Genomic DNA, 16,990 nt, shown 5'->3' on the forward strand with positions numbered 1-16,990 from the left:
GTTATTTCCCATGCACTGAACTTGTCTTAAGCCCTATAGCCAGCTCCAAATCTTTGTCGAGCAATTGCTTTTTCGGGCAAATTCTATTTTATTTTTCTCTCCATGTCTCTCTCTCTCTCTCTCTCTCTCTCTCCTCGTTTTATTGAAGTGGAGGTATATTGGTATAACTGAAGGATATATTGAGATTAGATTTGCTAGTGAACATTGCACATGAACACAGCCTGGGTGAGAAGGTTACTTATGAGAATGTGGACAGGGACCGAGTAGGGCCTGAGGAGGAGGAGGAGGAGGAGGAGGAGGAGGAGGAGACTTATAACGTTGTTGTTGTTGTTGTAGGATGGTCCTTCAGTGCACATAAAAAAATAGCACATCCTTTAGAAAGGCCTTGAGTGTAACCTGAATGATCCTATGATTACACTTTACATTCGCTTGCTCTTTGTGAGAGAAATAACGCAGTGTGTTTTTCTCCGGTCGGTATTCAATCGTCTGCGTTTCTGTCGTACTGTACGACGCTCAACCCTGTGCCATGCTTGCAATTCTGAACACCATTCTTCAATGAATCGTATAGCGGCGTGTCAATGCATGTTTTCATTCAATGGTGGTCCAACGGACAGACGGATAACATTCAGAAATGACGTGACATGTAATGATACAGGGACGTAGCTGGTGAAGATGGTGGCATTTGGAAATCGGGTTGAGGTAACAATGTGTGTGTGTGTGTTGCCGGTAGGTGATCTTCACTACCAGTCCAGTTAATGAATGCTGCAGCCAAGCATTCTGAATGCCTCATTCTCTGCATACTGTACTCTTTGTTTTGCATATATGTTTTTACATGTTACAATAGTCAGGCTACAGAAAGGGCTTTTTAAGGTTTCTCACTGTCACAGCGGCAGTAAGGATGATTCACAGCCCAGGTTTCCTCCTCAACCCCCTCTCCTCTCCCCTCGCTCCTCCCCCCCCGCGTCCTACGTATCCTCTAGCCCGAGGGCAGGTAGGGCATCTCGTTGTGATAGTTGTAGTCCGGGCAAACCTTCTGGACCAGGCGGTAGTCCGTACTGTAGAATGAAATGTAGATGCAGATGACTTTGAAAGGCTTGGAGCAAATCCAGGAAACGTGGCTCTGAGTCTGCTCCTGGAAGCAGGTCTTGGAGGGGTCGTAGTTGCACAGCGAGGTGCGCTTGCTGCGGTCCACCTTCTCATAGTCCACGCGGCAGTTGAAGATCTTCGAGTCCTTGGGGTAGACCACGCTCTGGCGCTCCAGGTCAAACTCCACCGCCTTGACCGGCGGCACCAGGCTGACGGAGATGTTGCCCTGGCCCGTGGAGTTGTGGCGGAAGTAGACGCTGAACGTGCCGTTCCCGTGGTCCACGATCTTGCCGGTGATGAGCAGGTTGAGCCGCACCGTCTTGATGTTGGAGTAGAAGTCTCCCCAGCCGAACATCTTCTTGAACTTGCCGGTCTTGACGATGGGCCGGCGTTTGACTCGGGAGCTGGAGGTGTCGGGCTTGAGTAGGTCGCTGCCCAGCATCTCCCAGAACTCCTGCTTGGAAAACTCCTGCTTGGAGAATGGGAGCGGGGAGCGGTAGGGCAGCTCCAGAGAGGTGGAGTTAGCAGCTCTGCTCTTACTGTGCAACATCCAGCGGCTCAGCGGGGAGAGGGGAGCCTGCCCGCTCAGGAGACCCACCGTCTTGGAGGAGTCATCTGAAGAGCTCTTGGGGTTCGAGGAGTCGTCTTCTTGACCCAGGGCCAACTAGAGAGAGGAGGTGCAAGCAGGAAGGGGGGAGGAGAGAGGAGAGGAGAGGAGAAAGGGGGCGGTGAGGAAATAGAGAAAGAAAGTAGGCAGTTATTAGCAAGGGAGAAAGAAACGTGGACCGAAAACAAATTATACGTTTAATCGATACTTAATTTACCGTTCATACCTCTAGTGGTAGTAACCATGACATTCCGTCAATGTTATATATATAAATAAATGTTTGAAATTTTGCAGGTATTGCTATTATTGCGTTCTTGTTTACCCCGGCTGCGGGAGAAAAGACTCCTTTATGTCGTTAGTTTTCACAGAGCATGTAACTCCCCAAGCTTCAAGGCTGTCTTTCAAAAGCTTCCTTCAAAAGATGGACTTCTGAAAAACGCTATATTCTGCCATTAACACTCACTTTCACTGATATGGGAGGTTGGAGGTCGAATACTGTTCTCACAAAGTATTTGTTTGTGGTTTTGCGGCAAAATTAACTTGATTCATGGTTGCCATTGCAGCATCATTATTTCTACATTGCTAAAGGTGAGACAGAGGTCCTGTCTCAATGTCTCCAAATTCACTCTCCACTTATTTTCAATGGAACTGGTTCAGAAAGGTTGCTTGAAGATGTCACAGGTTATCGTTTTGTTTTTGTTTTTTTATCTTGAATGAATTAATGACTAGAAACGTTCAGTGAAGGAAGTTGTGAATCTTGTTTTGAAGTGGATTGTTTTTTCTTTTTAAGCCCCATGGTGTGTGTGTGTGTGTGTGTGTGTGTGTGTGTGTGTGTGTGTGTGTGTGTGTGTGTGTGTGTGTGTGTGTGTGTGTGTGTGCGTGTGCGTGCGTGCGCCCGTGCGTGCATGAGTGCACATGCGTGTGTGTGTGTGTGTGAGAGTGATGGGTGGGGGGTGTGGGGGTGCAGAAGAATAAAGCGTAATGCCCAATTAAGACTTCCAATGTTTTAATTAAAGAAGAAAATCTGTATCGGCACATACACAAAGCTGTCAGATGTTAACATCAACTGAGGGGAGGGGAGAGAGATAACATAGCGTGGTGGCTGTGCTCAGCTCAGCAGTGGCTCTGTGGCGGGGGGTGGGGGGGTGTGGTGTGATTGCCAGAGCAAAGTGTAATGGGTAATTACTCCATGGTAATAATCTATTAACAGGTAGTCTAGTCTCTGTATTGTGCCCTTTTGATCTGGCGTTGGAGGGGACACTTGTATCTACTGCAGATGTTGAATAAACTATAAATGATGCAAATGTGAGCAAGCGATGAAGTGAAGGGCAGAGTGAATTTGTATATGCGTGAGTGTGTGTGTGTGTGTGTGTGTGTGTGTGTGTGTGATCCCCCCCCCCCCCCCCCCACCCCCTCGAGAGTGTGTGGGTTTTACAATGATACATAATGCATGTATCTCTGTCTGTGCTCTGATCCATCCACTGCCTTGACTCCCTGGGCTTCCTCATACCGGCTTAGTCAGGATTATTAAGTCTTACTCATTTTTACTCCATTTTATGCAGGTTTTTCGAGTTCACTCAGATTTGTTCACTTGCACCACACAGTCAGTCGGCGCTATTGATTTTCTGCCTCTCTAAAAAGATGTATTTCCTTTCATAACAACGTGTATCGCATTGCAACTTGGCTTACGAGGATTCCCGCGTCTGTGTTTGCGGTGTGGTATTGGACTCAGATGAGAGGACTCCCTTTCCCTCGATCTGGCCTTCAGTCCCGCGGGGGCTGGGGAGGTTATGGTCCAGACGCCCTCTCCTCTGGTTACCTGTCTGCTACACAGATCCCTCAGCGTCACCACAGGGACCAACCCTCAGACAAGGACTCTTTCCTCTTGAATCAGATAGTTGTTATAACGTCTCTGAGAATCCCTAACTCATTAATAATAAAACAAAATTTGGAGAGCAGAACACGTATTGATTTGAATCTATTCAGAGGCCTCTTTTGTCCCTGATGGGGGAGTTGGGGCCAGGCGCAATGACTTTGATGACAAAATACCCTGTTCCCCATGGTTCCTATTGAAGGACCACATGTTTGGTTTCTCTCCCTCAATAATCACGTGGCTGCTGGGCACAGAGGGTAGCACTCTGCCTGCCTCCCCAGAGAGCACTTAGGAGTCCCCGCAGTGGCCTACAGTATGTAACCAAGTGAATCAGAGTCCTCGTGAGTCCCGAGTGGTACCGAGTTGTTGGTTAAACTCACTCCCCACTATAAAGGCTCGTTAACCAGCTCCACCAAGGGACCTAGCTCTTTTGGTGTTGCGGTTAGCGCGTGCGCTTTGGAAGCGGGAGAGCGTGGGTTCGAATCCCGCCTCTACCCCTGGGCAAGCTCTTATGGGTTACATTGGTGCCGTGACCCGGGTGCCCCAGTGGGTGTGGAGTGAGTTTAGGGGGGGTGAGTGCAAACGAGGGAATCAGAGTCCTCGTGAGTCCCGAGTGGTACCGAGTTGTTGGTTAAACTAACTCCCCTATATAAAGGCCGGTTAACCAACTCCGCCAAGGGACCTAGCTCTCTTGGTGTTGCGGTTACCACGTGCGCTTTGGAAACGGGAGAGTGTGGGTTCGAATCCCGCCTCCACCCCTGGGCAAGCCCGTAACATGGGTTACGCCTACAAAAAAAAAAAAACTGCCCCTCGCATTAAGATCCTAGACTAGTAAGATCCTAGTAGATTTCGCCAGCACTTTCACTTGCCTGGAGTGACCCTCAGATGGCGCCAACACTCATCTGAGAGAAAAACCCATTGCAGTAGCCTATGCTTTGTTGTAGCTCACAGAAGGCTCTCTGGTGCTGTCTTCATTAGCCAGCCTGAAGGCCAGGCTGGAGGAAGGGAGATGAAGTGAGCATTGTGAGCATTGTTGAACAGAAGATGTAAGTGTCTGGCACTGCTGGAGGTGTCACATTCAGTCAAAGACTACTGTTACAATGAGCTTAATATGGCTGTGAGAAAACAACAACACAGGACTGTACTGACTGCCGCAGCACCACAATAACAGAAGACATACTATGTGGTTGTTTGTTTCCCCCCGTAAATACTTTAATTGGTAGTGGTTTATTTATTTATTTGCAGGTGAAGTTTATAATGAGTAGGTAGCCTATAGATAGAATGTCTTTTTGTGTGTGTGAATTATCTGGTTGTGTTCAAACAGTCGGTGGTCCTGTGAACATTATGCTCCTGTCAACACCGGGGTCACTGAGGTCAGCTGTTATATGGCTGCTCATAACTCAACACGTCCTGCATCATTACAGAAATATGACCACAAGCAGCACATCATTATTATACACTACTTAATGGACTTATTGACTCCATGTTGGAAAACTGCTACTATAGCAACTCTCTCTCTCTCTCTCTCTCTCTCTCTCTCTCTCTCTCTCTCTCTCTCTCTCTCTCTCTCTCTCTCTATATATATATATATATATACAGTATATATATATATATATATATATATATAGCTACATTGGGGGTAAAAAAAGCAGCTTAGAGCACATTTAACGAGGAGAGTATATGAGGTGTAAGATTTAACTATCAGACGTGCCAACCTCCACTTGTGCAATGTAAGCAAGTTGAAGTGGAGCAGAAGAACCCCCCGTGTTCCCTGCTGTATTTTTAGTTGACTTGAGTGGAATATTTTCACTTTTTTTTGGCATGCATAACCTCACATTATTTTAACAGTCAAGAGCTCATTAGCTTCTGAGCTAGCTTCATGAGCTTCATTAGGATCTCGCTCACTTGCTTTCATATTTAAAATGCAGACCAAAAGGTCATCACTCTAAGGTAAGCTAAGTGTTCTTGCCTCTTGCTTTGCATCAATAATAAGAGTCCAGGCCGCTATTGTAAAGTTAGAGTTCTACTGTTGTTCATTAGGTCATACTAATAAACGTTATGATACGATATCAATGTTAAAGCATGTAAATATTCTACCACTGCAAAGCATTGGATTTGAAAGTCTATACCCTGTAAGAAAACAATAAGTTACTTTCAGAGTAAGTTTGTTTTGTATCATGAAGCAAAATGTATCCCAGTACTGTGGGGAAAGTGTGGGGGTGGAGGTTGGGCTTGATTTTGTCGTTTGTCATATGTGCTAAGTGACTCAGTGAAACGGCTGGCGAGGATGGGAGCTGCTGCTGGCTGCAGGCTCTGTCGCCGTGGTAATTGTGAGTCATTCAGCCTTAGTTGAGTCTAGGCCCTAGGCCTCTCTCTCCCAGCAGGGGAGGTGGGCGCGCGCGCCTGCCACTTCCACAGGCAATAATCAGGCTGTTACAGTGACAGGTACACCATTTTAACCCCCTTCCCCCTGCTGCCGGCAGCACACTATTGCCACAATACAGCGCGGAGCTCTGCGGGAGCAGCTTAACTCAAACCTGCGCCATGAGTCTGCGACGCATTACGGCGCTGGTGGTGACAGGCCAGTGTGTCAACCGCAGACACGGGGTATTGTTCCAAAATTACACATGCGCTGGAGTTTACACATTCAAATTTCACTTCTGGGCTTTGTGAAAAGTGCAGTTGGCACAATGTGGTTGATGTGCTGTAGGCTCCAGAACCTGCCTGTCAAGCCGCACAGCGGGGCTGAACACGTGCAGCTGTCCTGGGGTAGCTGACAAGTTCAATAAGCACTCGATTTTCCTCTGGCTGTTCAATTGAAATCTTCATCTCTAATATGACATTAATTTTTAATTAACGGCCCAGGCAGCTCCGATTTCTTAAGTGTTCATCAATGCCTTATGCTTCGTCTTCTTCTCTCGCTCTCTGTGCTCTCCCCATCTCCAGATCTAATATACTCACTGCAGGAGACTTCTCTGTTACATGATTAAAGTCTAAAAATGTCTGCGCCCTTAGAGCTAATTATTCGTCTGGCGAGTGCGAAAGAAACTGAGAAGAGGTGAGAGAGAGAGAAAGGTAATTTCACAAGAAACAAGCCGTTTGACTCTTAATGAATAATTTACTCTGTCTTCTAGGGGGGTTGGCAGAGATTAGATCTGCAATGGCTGAACAAACTCACCACACTGAACCTGTCTCCCCCCCCCCCTATCCGTTCTTTCTTCATACACCCCCCAACTCATTTTGGACAGGTTTAGTTGTTTGGTCCCGGTGGACCATGGTTAATTTTGTATGCTGAGGAGAGAAGCATGGCTCCGAATTGGCTATCACATTTTTACATTATAAGATATCGACAAGGTGGCAGAGCGGGGCGGCGGGGGACGCTTCCTCCTGGGAGCGGGGAGCAAAGCGTGGGCTGACGGGACGCAGCTGATTAAAGTGCTGCTCTAGTATTCACACCTGTCTGATAGAAGCTGAGAGGACTCTCACAGATCGTCTCACAGATGCCCGGGTGTGAAACCCCCACTTTGCTCTGCCCTTGCTACTGAGCAAGGCATTTACAGTAACCCCAAAAGTCACAAATTATCTGCCAAAAGACTGTGGTTCTACTGCCATTTGGGAATGGGTGCCACTGTGCATGTGAAGCAGAGTGTCGCTGGAACACAGCACGCGTGCTAAAATTGATTTCCACCTGGATAAGTGAAGGTTTAAAAAGAAATGCTACTCTGACAACTGCACATTATTGCTGTCCTCTATTCCAGGGGTTCACCGAACTTTTCAGACCAAATACCACCAAACCACATTTCTCAGGGACCACTTCCACTGCGGATAGCCGGATACCATGAAATAAATTTTGCTGATTTAACCATGCAATAGCATCAGAAAGGCTAAATAACAACATAAGGCTACTGTTTCAAAACACACACACACAAACACACCCACGCACACGCACACGCACACGCGCACACGCACACGCACACGCACACACACACACACACACACACACACACACACACACACACACACACACATACACACACACACACACACACACACCTGCCAACATTAGCCGGTGAAACAGAAGACCCCTTTGAAAATGTTTTTTCCCCTCGCCAAAATTTTGCCTAAATTTGGAGTGTTATTTAGCCACCTTCCTGTCAAGCTAGCATGAGCTGGTTATGTACCAATCGCTGCCTTAGGTCTTCTAGTTTCAACCAGAAACTTCACTCTGGCTTTAAAACTGAGCCTGCTACAGCCTCTGAAAGTAGATTTGCAACATTGTGACATTTCCCGAATATCGTGATATTTCCAGAAATCGGCCCAAGCCTACTCCTCAGATTAATGTGTATGTGTAAACACTGTTTGGAAAAAAAATGCAATGCTCTGGTGGACAACCAGGCAGAGCCCCGCGGCCACCTGCTCTATTCTATTGCAACACATACATTCCTTAGCCATTCTGAATTCAATTTCACTGTACTCACAAACAATAGTTCCTATTATCCATGTACTATACTTGAAATTGTCTCTTTCAAGCGTAATTCTCCAGTCCCCGTGGCGGTACACTTCTCTAATTGGAAACCCCCTTAAAGACCCCCAGAGAGGCCTGTCTGGTGTGGACACAGGCACAACGCCCGACCCTGAGAATCACTGTAGCATCACTAGGCAGCCTGCTGGTGAGCACCACACTAGAGGTGCGTTCAAGCAGAACAGGCTGTTTACAGATTGTGAGAGAATTACAAATGGGCTTTTTGCTCCCCTGTCTCATTGCGGCGAGGTACCGGCTCCAGTCACACTCGGATGAGGTCAGCGTGAGCCTCAGAGAGCCCCGCTGCACCACGGAGGCTTTGGTTTCACTCAGTGCTGCTGAACACACCCCTTTCAAATCATCGCCCTATCTAATATTGTTTCCTTCCATACCTCAAATCTCACTCTGTGCTCATAATGTTTGACAGACACGTTCCATAACGCTATGGTAATCCTGCACGTTCCCAAATGTAGTAAAATATCTGTTGTGGATTTTCCTATTCTTAATAGTTATCCCTCAATGTGAAAGTCATGTGCATCTATCTCTCTCTCTCTCTCTCTCTCTCCCCCGCGAGTTACACCAACTCGTTCCACCCCAGGCGATGAGACACTCTTCTTTAAGTTACATTCTCTAATCCAGCCTTAAGTTATCTAAACCGCCAGACAAAACTCTATTCTTCCAGGGTCTGCCCTGTCTCCCCTGCAGTCACAATCAATTGCACTGGTTTGTGCAGCAGACATGTAGTATTCTGTCTCGGGACAGCTCTGTGCTTTACTATGAGAGGCTGTCAGGGAGCGTGCTCTCTCTCTCTCTCTGTGTCTGTGTCTCTCTCTCGGTGTGGTTATGAGGTCGCTGGACGGGGTGGAGGTGGGTCCAGGGAGGTGGGGTGGGGTGCTGAGGCTCTGCAGGGTTCCTCAGCGGGTGGTCAGGGGGGAAAGGCTCCCCCCTTGGGGTCAGTGGTGCCGTGGCTGTGCATATCTCAAGCTGTTTTATACCCCGGGCAGGCAGGAAGTCAAGCCTGTCCATTAGAGCAGCAGCAGGCCTCCTCTCTGCCCCATGTGTCCCGCTGCTTATTCATGTAGATACTGTCTCACTGATGATCGTAGGCTGCGGGTTTTAACTCTCATGCTCGATGCTTCGGCTAATTTCATGTCTAATGGTTTAAATTGTTCTTTTCCCTTAAATGGAAACAGCCACCAGGGGGAGTGCATACATTTGTGCTGCGGAGGAAGATACCGTGGACTCCCAATTCCCCCTCTCAAACTGCCCCATGACCGGGCCCTACTGCTGCCCATAGGGGGGGGGGGGTGAAGTACAGGACAGATGTGTCTGTATCTGCCGGTGCTGCTGCAGTTATATAGCCTAGCCGACCTTCTCTTGTGTGACAGAGATTTTACTATTATGGATGACTATACTGTGTGTGAGAGATCGACACAGATGGGAGTTGGTGGGTAGAAGCTTTTAAGAATGATGGCAGAGAGGAAACGTGAAAGAGACGTGTGTGTGTGTGTGTGTGTGTGTGTGTGTGTGTGTGTGTGTGTGTGTGTGTGTGTGTGTGTGTGTGTGTGCGTGCGTGTGTGCATGCGTGTGCGTGTGCGTGTGTGTGTGTGTGTGAGAGAGAGAGAGAGAAAGACAAGAAGCCAGAAAGATTAGCATTCAGGCTGGCTGCTACTGCTGTCTCATATGTGTGTGTGTAAACTGTGTATGCAATGTGCTGTATCACTGTTAGGCTTTTCCATTTGTGTTTGTTTTCACAGGATCTGGACGGTGTTTCTGCTTTAGCCGGGGATACATATCTACAGGGACAACAAGGTCAGCGACCCTGATAGGAGGGCAGTTTATGCTATCTAAAGGAGCATGAATCAAAGACTTTCTGACAGGCCAAAACGGGGAGAGGGGGTCTGATGTGGTTAGAATGAACCCCAGACAGCCTCTTGCTTCATAGTCTCTTCAGGTTTGTACATGTGTTGGAGCAACGTGCTATTCATCTTGTCTTCTGACCTGCCGTGCAAACTATGCGGCAGTTGTGTCTTGGTTCACTGTTGTGCTGCTCTGCTGTGATTGAAGTGTCTCATTGCTATGTTGCTCCGTGTTGTGAAGCCCAATTACACTGCTTTGTTTGTTGCAAAAAGGCCTTTTGGCTTTTGTCAAGCCTTTGATTGTCAAAAATATAATTTGTTTTTAATTGACTCGCCTGATTAAATAAATAAGTAAAATGTCCTGGTGGACGACAAAGTCAAATGGAGGATGCTTGTGAAAGTTTGCAAATGGAGAGGATAAATCCTCATTCGTCTAGTCGAATCCACGCTGATTTCATGTGTTTTCTTTATATTTTCACAGTCCTCAGAGACCCCACAGTGGATCACAGGCCTTGGAATACCTATGAATATCTGCACACAAATGAAAGCTGCACAGAACGACATTCTGTGCACAGCTACAGACGGGAAACTCAATTATCAAGCGTGATGACCAGTGTCTGTCTGTACTGAAAGCAATCAGAGGGGATATAGCAGCCCTGCATGTCTCTCATGGCCACAGAGAGGCTACCTGAGGCACATGGCGTCCCTCCCACAGCATTCTCATTTGTGAGAGCGAGCCCCACGAGAGCTGCGCTTCTTCATCCAGTGATCTTTAGACGTGAAGGTTAGCTTACAATGCAAATGCAAGACCCCAGGTCCATAACAAATAAGCCCTTGGGTTAGTGTGCTATGTGTGCTTGTGTGTGCACACATTTATGTTTGCATGTGTCTGAGTGTGCACCAGGGCTGGGTATCGGTTACCTTGAAGGTATTGACCGAATTAACCCATTAAGTAGCATCAAAACTCCTCAAGTCAAACAATACCTGCATTCAATCCTTTTTGCACACAGATCTAGAAAAAAAAGCCTATTTGGATGGTTTTGCTCACAGCCAATCACCGCAAGCATTCTTCATTCTTAATTGGCCCACTACCACAGCAGCTACAACGCATACAATGTGTGGTGGAGATTTTTATTTTTTATTTTTGTGTGTGAAGTTGAACGCGGTAAGTACAGTATGTGACGGAACTGGCAGTTCAGTGTGCCGAGATGCCACCAAAATGTAAACAAATAAAAATCCCACCCAGGTGTTGAAGGTCGGTCCCTTCTCCTCCGCCACCCCTCCCCATATGCTACTCCTGATTGGTCTATCCTCGCATGCTACAAACAGACACCTCGTGCTACAGTACAAACGGATGCACATATCACGTATAGATGCGGCTGGACTGCTTAAAAACAGGAGACCATCTGGCGATGGGATCACTCCAGCTGCGACGCCCGTGACTTAAAACGAATGTGGGCCAGGGGCGTAAAGTGGGGGGCAATGTGGGGTGCGAGAAGGGTTTGAGCTGACCTGCGCAAACCTGCACCACACTTCAACACCTGGGTGTGCTTTTTTTTATGTATAATAGCATTTTAAAATGACATTAATATCAAATTAAATAAGGGTTCATTTCAAATTAGCCCTGATTTAACCAGGCGTTTTTACTGAGAGAGCAAACAGCTACTTCCAGGAGAGGCCTGAGTGGAGCAGCCTGCAACAGTTTCAGGGTGAGAGAGAGTCTGCAGGCCGCTGCAGCAGTTGCGAGTTAAATGCCTTGCTCATCGGCACCTCATTCTTCTGTTGGTAGTTATGGAGGTTGTTGAAGAGCACTTCTCATTCACCCCCCTCCCCCACCTCCAAATTTCACTAGCTGGTCTGGGGATTCAAATGATCAGTCTTTTACTTCATGCCAGTCAGTCAGCCCACCACTGCAGCAACAATTATACGTGGATTACTGTAAGTATACCTCGTGGATTACTGTAAATATACGCGGATTACCGTAAGTATACGTGGATTACTGTAAGTATATTTTCTTGGATGTTTTTGTGCAAGAGGGAGTAAGATTGTGAATCTGTGATCTGCGATTGAGAGGCTTTTTCTCTGATGACAGATGTTTATTGATGTTATTCTTTTTTGAAGCACTTTTATCCAGTTCATTTCTACACTATTTCTCTCATTAAACCACTTTGTAATTTCCCTGCTTCTCCTTTCTCCCCATGTGCCTACATAGGCCTACTTACTGTATCTCCTTCTATAGGCGTTGGCAACTGTCTTTCCTTCCTGTCTTCAGCTCATATAACTTTATCTCAGTCACCTTGCGTGTGTGTTTGGGGGTGAACTCTGTGTGAGATGTAGCGAGGTCGTAACTTTCACACCATGGCTCTGCTCGACCGACTACTGGCAGGTAATTAGCACCGACTCCAGGTAAACATCAGAACATCACCGTTGCAGATATTGCACGGATTATTTTCTTAATATATGCACTTGACTCTATGAAACGACATACTTAAGCCAATTTGCTTCATTAAAAACAAATATAGTCAGCTTGCCGAGCGTCAAAAATGAAAAATAACTATATCCCCTGCCATAAATAAACACCATTTCTCTAGCAGTCAATTAGCTGAAATGGTTTATATTATTCATAAGCCTGCATTGAAACACAGACAGTAATCAACATGTGAAGCAAATCATCCATCATATAAACAACAACACAGTGGCACCTTGTGTTAATAGCAGTCTATATTAATATCTGTTTGAAAAATGTCCCTTGAGACCGTAACACACTCTGAGAATTGCAAAGCTGTTACAATAGAAAATCATCCCAATCGAATGTTTAATGCATAGTAGGCTGATACGATTATTAATCACTGCTCTGTCGCATAGTAAAAAGTTGGTTAATTCATTAATTGCTCCATAATTTATCAATGCCACGAGCGGCTAATGAATTACCCAAGATCTCATGCTGAGGGATGTCATGTACGTTCCTTCATAGATACGTGGTCTGGTGGGGGAAAATGTAAAAGCCCCAATTAATGTCATTATCATTGGCTGCAGACCTTCTGGGTTACAATAGCCTATACAGCCCTGCAGCTCATAAAATGCTCCCAGAACCAAGAGAAGACAGAAGAATGAGCGTTAAGCCTATTATCTCACATTCTTGTATTCAGTTATACAATGGCTGGGATATCTGAGACTCTCACCCCTTATTTTATATCAATGTGTACTCTGTTCACTCACTCGGTCGCTCTGCACACTGATCTGCAGCTCTGAAAGAAATCTGTATGCGTTTAGTCAATTAAGACCGGGGTTGACTTGACTTTAACACATCAAATCACCTGGAGAGGCATTACCTCAGTTTTGAAGCAGCAGAATATTTAGTCTTAATGTTTTTACTGGAGATGAAACGACAAGGTCACCTTTGAAGATACGCAATAAAAACAAACGGCCACGTCAAATTGGCAATGCAACATCATTTGGATGTTTCCATGCCACCTCTGTCCTCATAATTAAAAAACAAAAAAAATGGAGGCGTTCATTTCCTGGGCTCTGTGATCAGCGAGCTTCTCGGCCCGGGGATTTCCGGGTCGGTGGAAGGAAGGATGTTTTCAAATTTTCTCATGTGAATCAAGAGCTGATTTCTCATTAAACACGGCTTTTTGAGCTATTCGCAAGGCCTGCATAAAACAGGAATGGGTTGCTTCAAACTTGATTTTAGGGTCCCAAAATATTGCAAGCATCTCGTTAAACTATTATAAACAGTTGAAATTTGTGTTTTAGGGCAGTGGTTCCTAAAGTGGGGGGTGGGGGGGGGGGGGTGTAGAAGTTAGCCCAATGAGAGAAGAGAATAAAAGAATGCCTATTCTGATCAGAGGTCTCACTCTCCCCACGTACAGAGTAAGTTCTGTGTTTAATCGTATCTGGCAGTAGCAATCACCTCAGAGGGGGCTCCAGCTGGGACAAAGAGCCTACAAACAGGTGTGCTTGGCTTGACACTTGTCTGTTTAGGGGTCATTGACTGACATGAAAAAGTCGACGGGCAGAACAGCCTACATCACATTACAACTCCTGAGGAGCCACACTGTGTGTGTAGCAATTTAATTTGGTATTGGGAGGGGGGGGGGGGGTCTGTCTCTGAGAATTGAAAGTGGGAAATTAGTGACCTCCAATATACAGTTTAGGCCAGAGATACAGTGGAGGGTGACCTCACCTCACCAGGCTCTCTCTCAAAGGAGAAGAGCCTGGTATCCCTTACTAGCTTCTCGGTCTTCCTGTCTAAGACCCGCCCCAGATTCGGCACCAGATCGGGCAGATGTGTGCTACAGTGTTATCGTTCCCCCACAGAAAGATGATCTTATGATATTGGTTAATTTTATTTTTGTGTATTAGCTACATAGATAACTCACATCACATTTATTTACTATGACACCCTGTTTTCAGAGCAGGATTGTTTTTTTGGAGCACAGAAAAGTTCTGTATCCGAGTCAGCGTTGTTGTTGTTTTTTTCTGATGAAGATGCCAAGCTTTTGGCTCAATAGGAGGGTAGCCTAAACCATGGGGTAAACCCACCTTAAATCTCTCTTCTTCTTTACCGCCTTTTTAAGCTGACATAGCCTAAAGTCAAGCTGATCATGTAGGCAAGTTAGGCTGCTGTATATGAGTCTTTTTTTATTTACAGTGGAATCCGCTTATAGTGATCACGGTTATAGCGATCAACCGCTTATATTGATCAAAAAGCTTGGTCCTGAATCATTCCTATACACATGCTGTTTAAATAATTCGCTTATAGTGATCAATACTGTGCTTACAGTGATCATTTTGGGCCTTGTCCCACCTGAGAACAATGGATTTTTTTTTAACTACAGTCATTTTATTATTTTCTTTACTTACAAACAGCCAAAAATGAGCCAACAGCGGTACTCGGTCTGTCTGTATATGGCGTCTTGGCGAGATCGCGGCATCTCTGTCTGTGGAGCGATGGCGACATCTCTGTCTACGCGAGACCGCTGTGCTTGAAACAGCTGGAGGCCTAACTTATTAGATGGATTTTTAAAGTCAATAACATTCCTTTACTTTATATGTACTGTAGTCATGTAATACATACAAATGTCAATTAGATGGCAATCTGCATGATAAATAAAGAAGAAAAAAATTGGTTGATCATCCGCTTATGATCAATTTGACCCATCAAGGTGATCACTATAAGAGGAGTGCACTACATTTATAAAAACACACACATAAGAAATACATACTTTTTGGCTTGCTTGATTTATATTAGTGTTCTCTCTCTCTCTCTCTCTCTCTCTCTCTCTCTCTCTCTCTCTCTCTCTCTCCTTATGATGATCACCAACTGGAGGTCATTTAGGCCTACTTCATCCACCTTTTCTATGCCTAACATAACTCAGGCCAATGCAGTTCATTTAATTTATTACATTTTGACTTTTTGTATTATTATTATTATTTTTTATATATATTTTTTAGTATTATTATTATTATTATTATTATTATTATTATTAATAATAATATTATTATTATTATTATTATTATTATTATTATTATTATTATTATAGAAGAATATTCTAATTTCCAATCATTTGGAAAGCATGAGGAGGGTTGATTCGGCTTGTGTGGCTGTATGCTCCAAATACGCACAAGGCAGAGTGACTGATTGACTGACTGGATCAAGCTCCTGCTGTGAATACCGGAGTCGATAGGTTCCTGCGCGCTCCGTACGCTGCCTGCAAGCATGGGTGTCACGGGGTTTGAGGTGTGTCGTGTGCGGGACACTACGATGCCGCAAGCGCACAAGTGAGCCCAATTTAATCTTGTACTTTCCAACATTATAAGTGAGCATTTATAACTGAGCCAGGATTTTAAAAAAATCCATCAATTTGGAAACCACAAAAACACACTTCAGCACATGATAAGGACCACTGGACCAGTGTTCCTAAAGCTGCGTCTCGTCTTATTAGCCTACTCGTATTAGCCTAATGTAAAACAACAACAACAGGAATGCAGTTTGGAAGTTGAGCCACTCACTCACTCACTCACTCACTCACTCACACTTACCAAACACGCCGTTCCGTTGAGGAGGAGCAGGACGAAGCCGCGGTTGGGACGCATCTTTCAGGCGTGCGAGACACTCAGCTCCCCCTCCCCGGTAAAATAAATAGATAAAGGCAATTAACAATCAAATAAAAATGTAACTCCCGAAGACGGGCTTTTCCTGCTTCAGGAAGACGCTCTTCCTCCGGTACCGGATCCCTCGTGGCTGACGCACGGTCCCATGTCCAAGGCACGAGCTGCTGCCAGTGCCACACCGCTGGAAACCACCTGGATCCCTCCTTATCAATCCCGAGTTTGAGTCAAATTAGTTGGGATGTGAGAAATCCATGAATATGCGGCGTTATCATCCATGCAAAAATAATGAAGCGGTGCATGAAATCCCAGTTCAGAGTGCAGTGGGCAGACTGGGAAGTGGGCAGATCATCACGTCTGGTCATCGGTGTGAGTGGAGAGATCCTGGAGCGATGAAGCAGCTTCCCTCAGGAACCCAGCGATGCTGAGACTGGTAAGAGAGCGCACACTGTTAAACAGTTTCTCTCTCTCTCTCTCTCTCTCTCTCTCTCTCTCTCTCTCTCTCTCTCTCTCTCTCTCTCTCTCTCTCTCTCTCTCTCTCTCTCTCTCTCTCTCTCTCTCTCTCTCTCTCTCTCTCTCCCCCTCTCTGCCTCCCTGTCTCTTTCACTCCCCCCTCTTCATTTTTCATTCATGTTTCATTCAATTCAATTCAGTTCATTCCAATTCAATCAGCTCTTTCTTGCCAACACATTTAAATACAAATCAAAATAATAAAAAAAAAACAAATAACAAAAATAATTGGTTCTGCTTGTATGAGTCCCCCCCTCCCCCCCTCCCTCCCTCCTTCCCTCCCTCCCTCTCTCTCTCTCTCTCTCTCTCCACCAATGTCTTACATGCATTTGTTCAACCCACAATGCTAATTGACTGACAACTTTGTGGGCATTTCTCCGCACCAAAGCAGCATGCCACTAGATATAATCACCACT

The 16,990-nt window shown here is 45.7% G+C and overlaps 1 protein-coding gene across 1 annotated transcript; it reads right to left on the reverse strand.

Annotated features, from left to right (window-relative positions):
* Positions 1-976: 976 nt before the first annotated feature.
* Positions 977-16,049, reverse strand: LOC310787461 (neurexophilin-1; the record flags this gene model as incomplete). Its single annotated transcript, XM_083648892.1, has 2 exons — positions 977-1,750; positions 15,996-16,049. The coding sequence occupies 2 exons, from the start codon at positions 16,047-16,049 to the stop codon at positions 977-979; spliced, it is 828 nt and encodes a 275-aa protein (XP_083505018.1).
* Between the last annotated feature and the right edge of the window lie 941 nt (positions 16,050-16,990).

The sequence above is a fragment of the Poromitra crassiceps genome (genome assembly GCF_964638095.1).
Source record: "Poromitra crassiceps genome assembly, chromosome: 13".
Classification (NCBI taxonomy): domain Eukaryota; kingdom Metazoa; phylum Chordata; class Actinopteri; order Beryciformes; family Melamphaidae; genus Poromitra; species Poromitra crassiceps.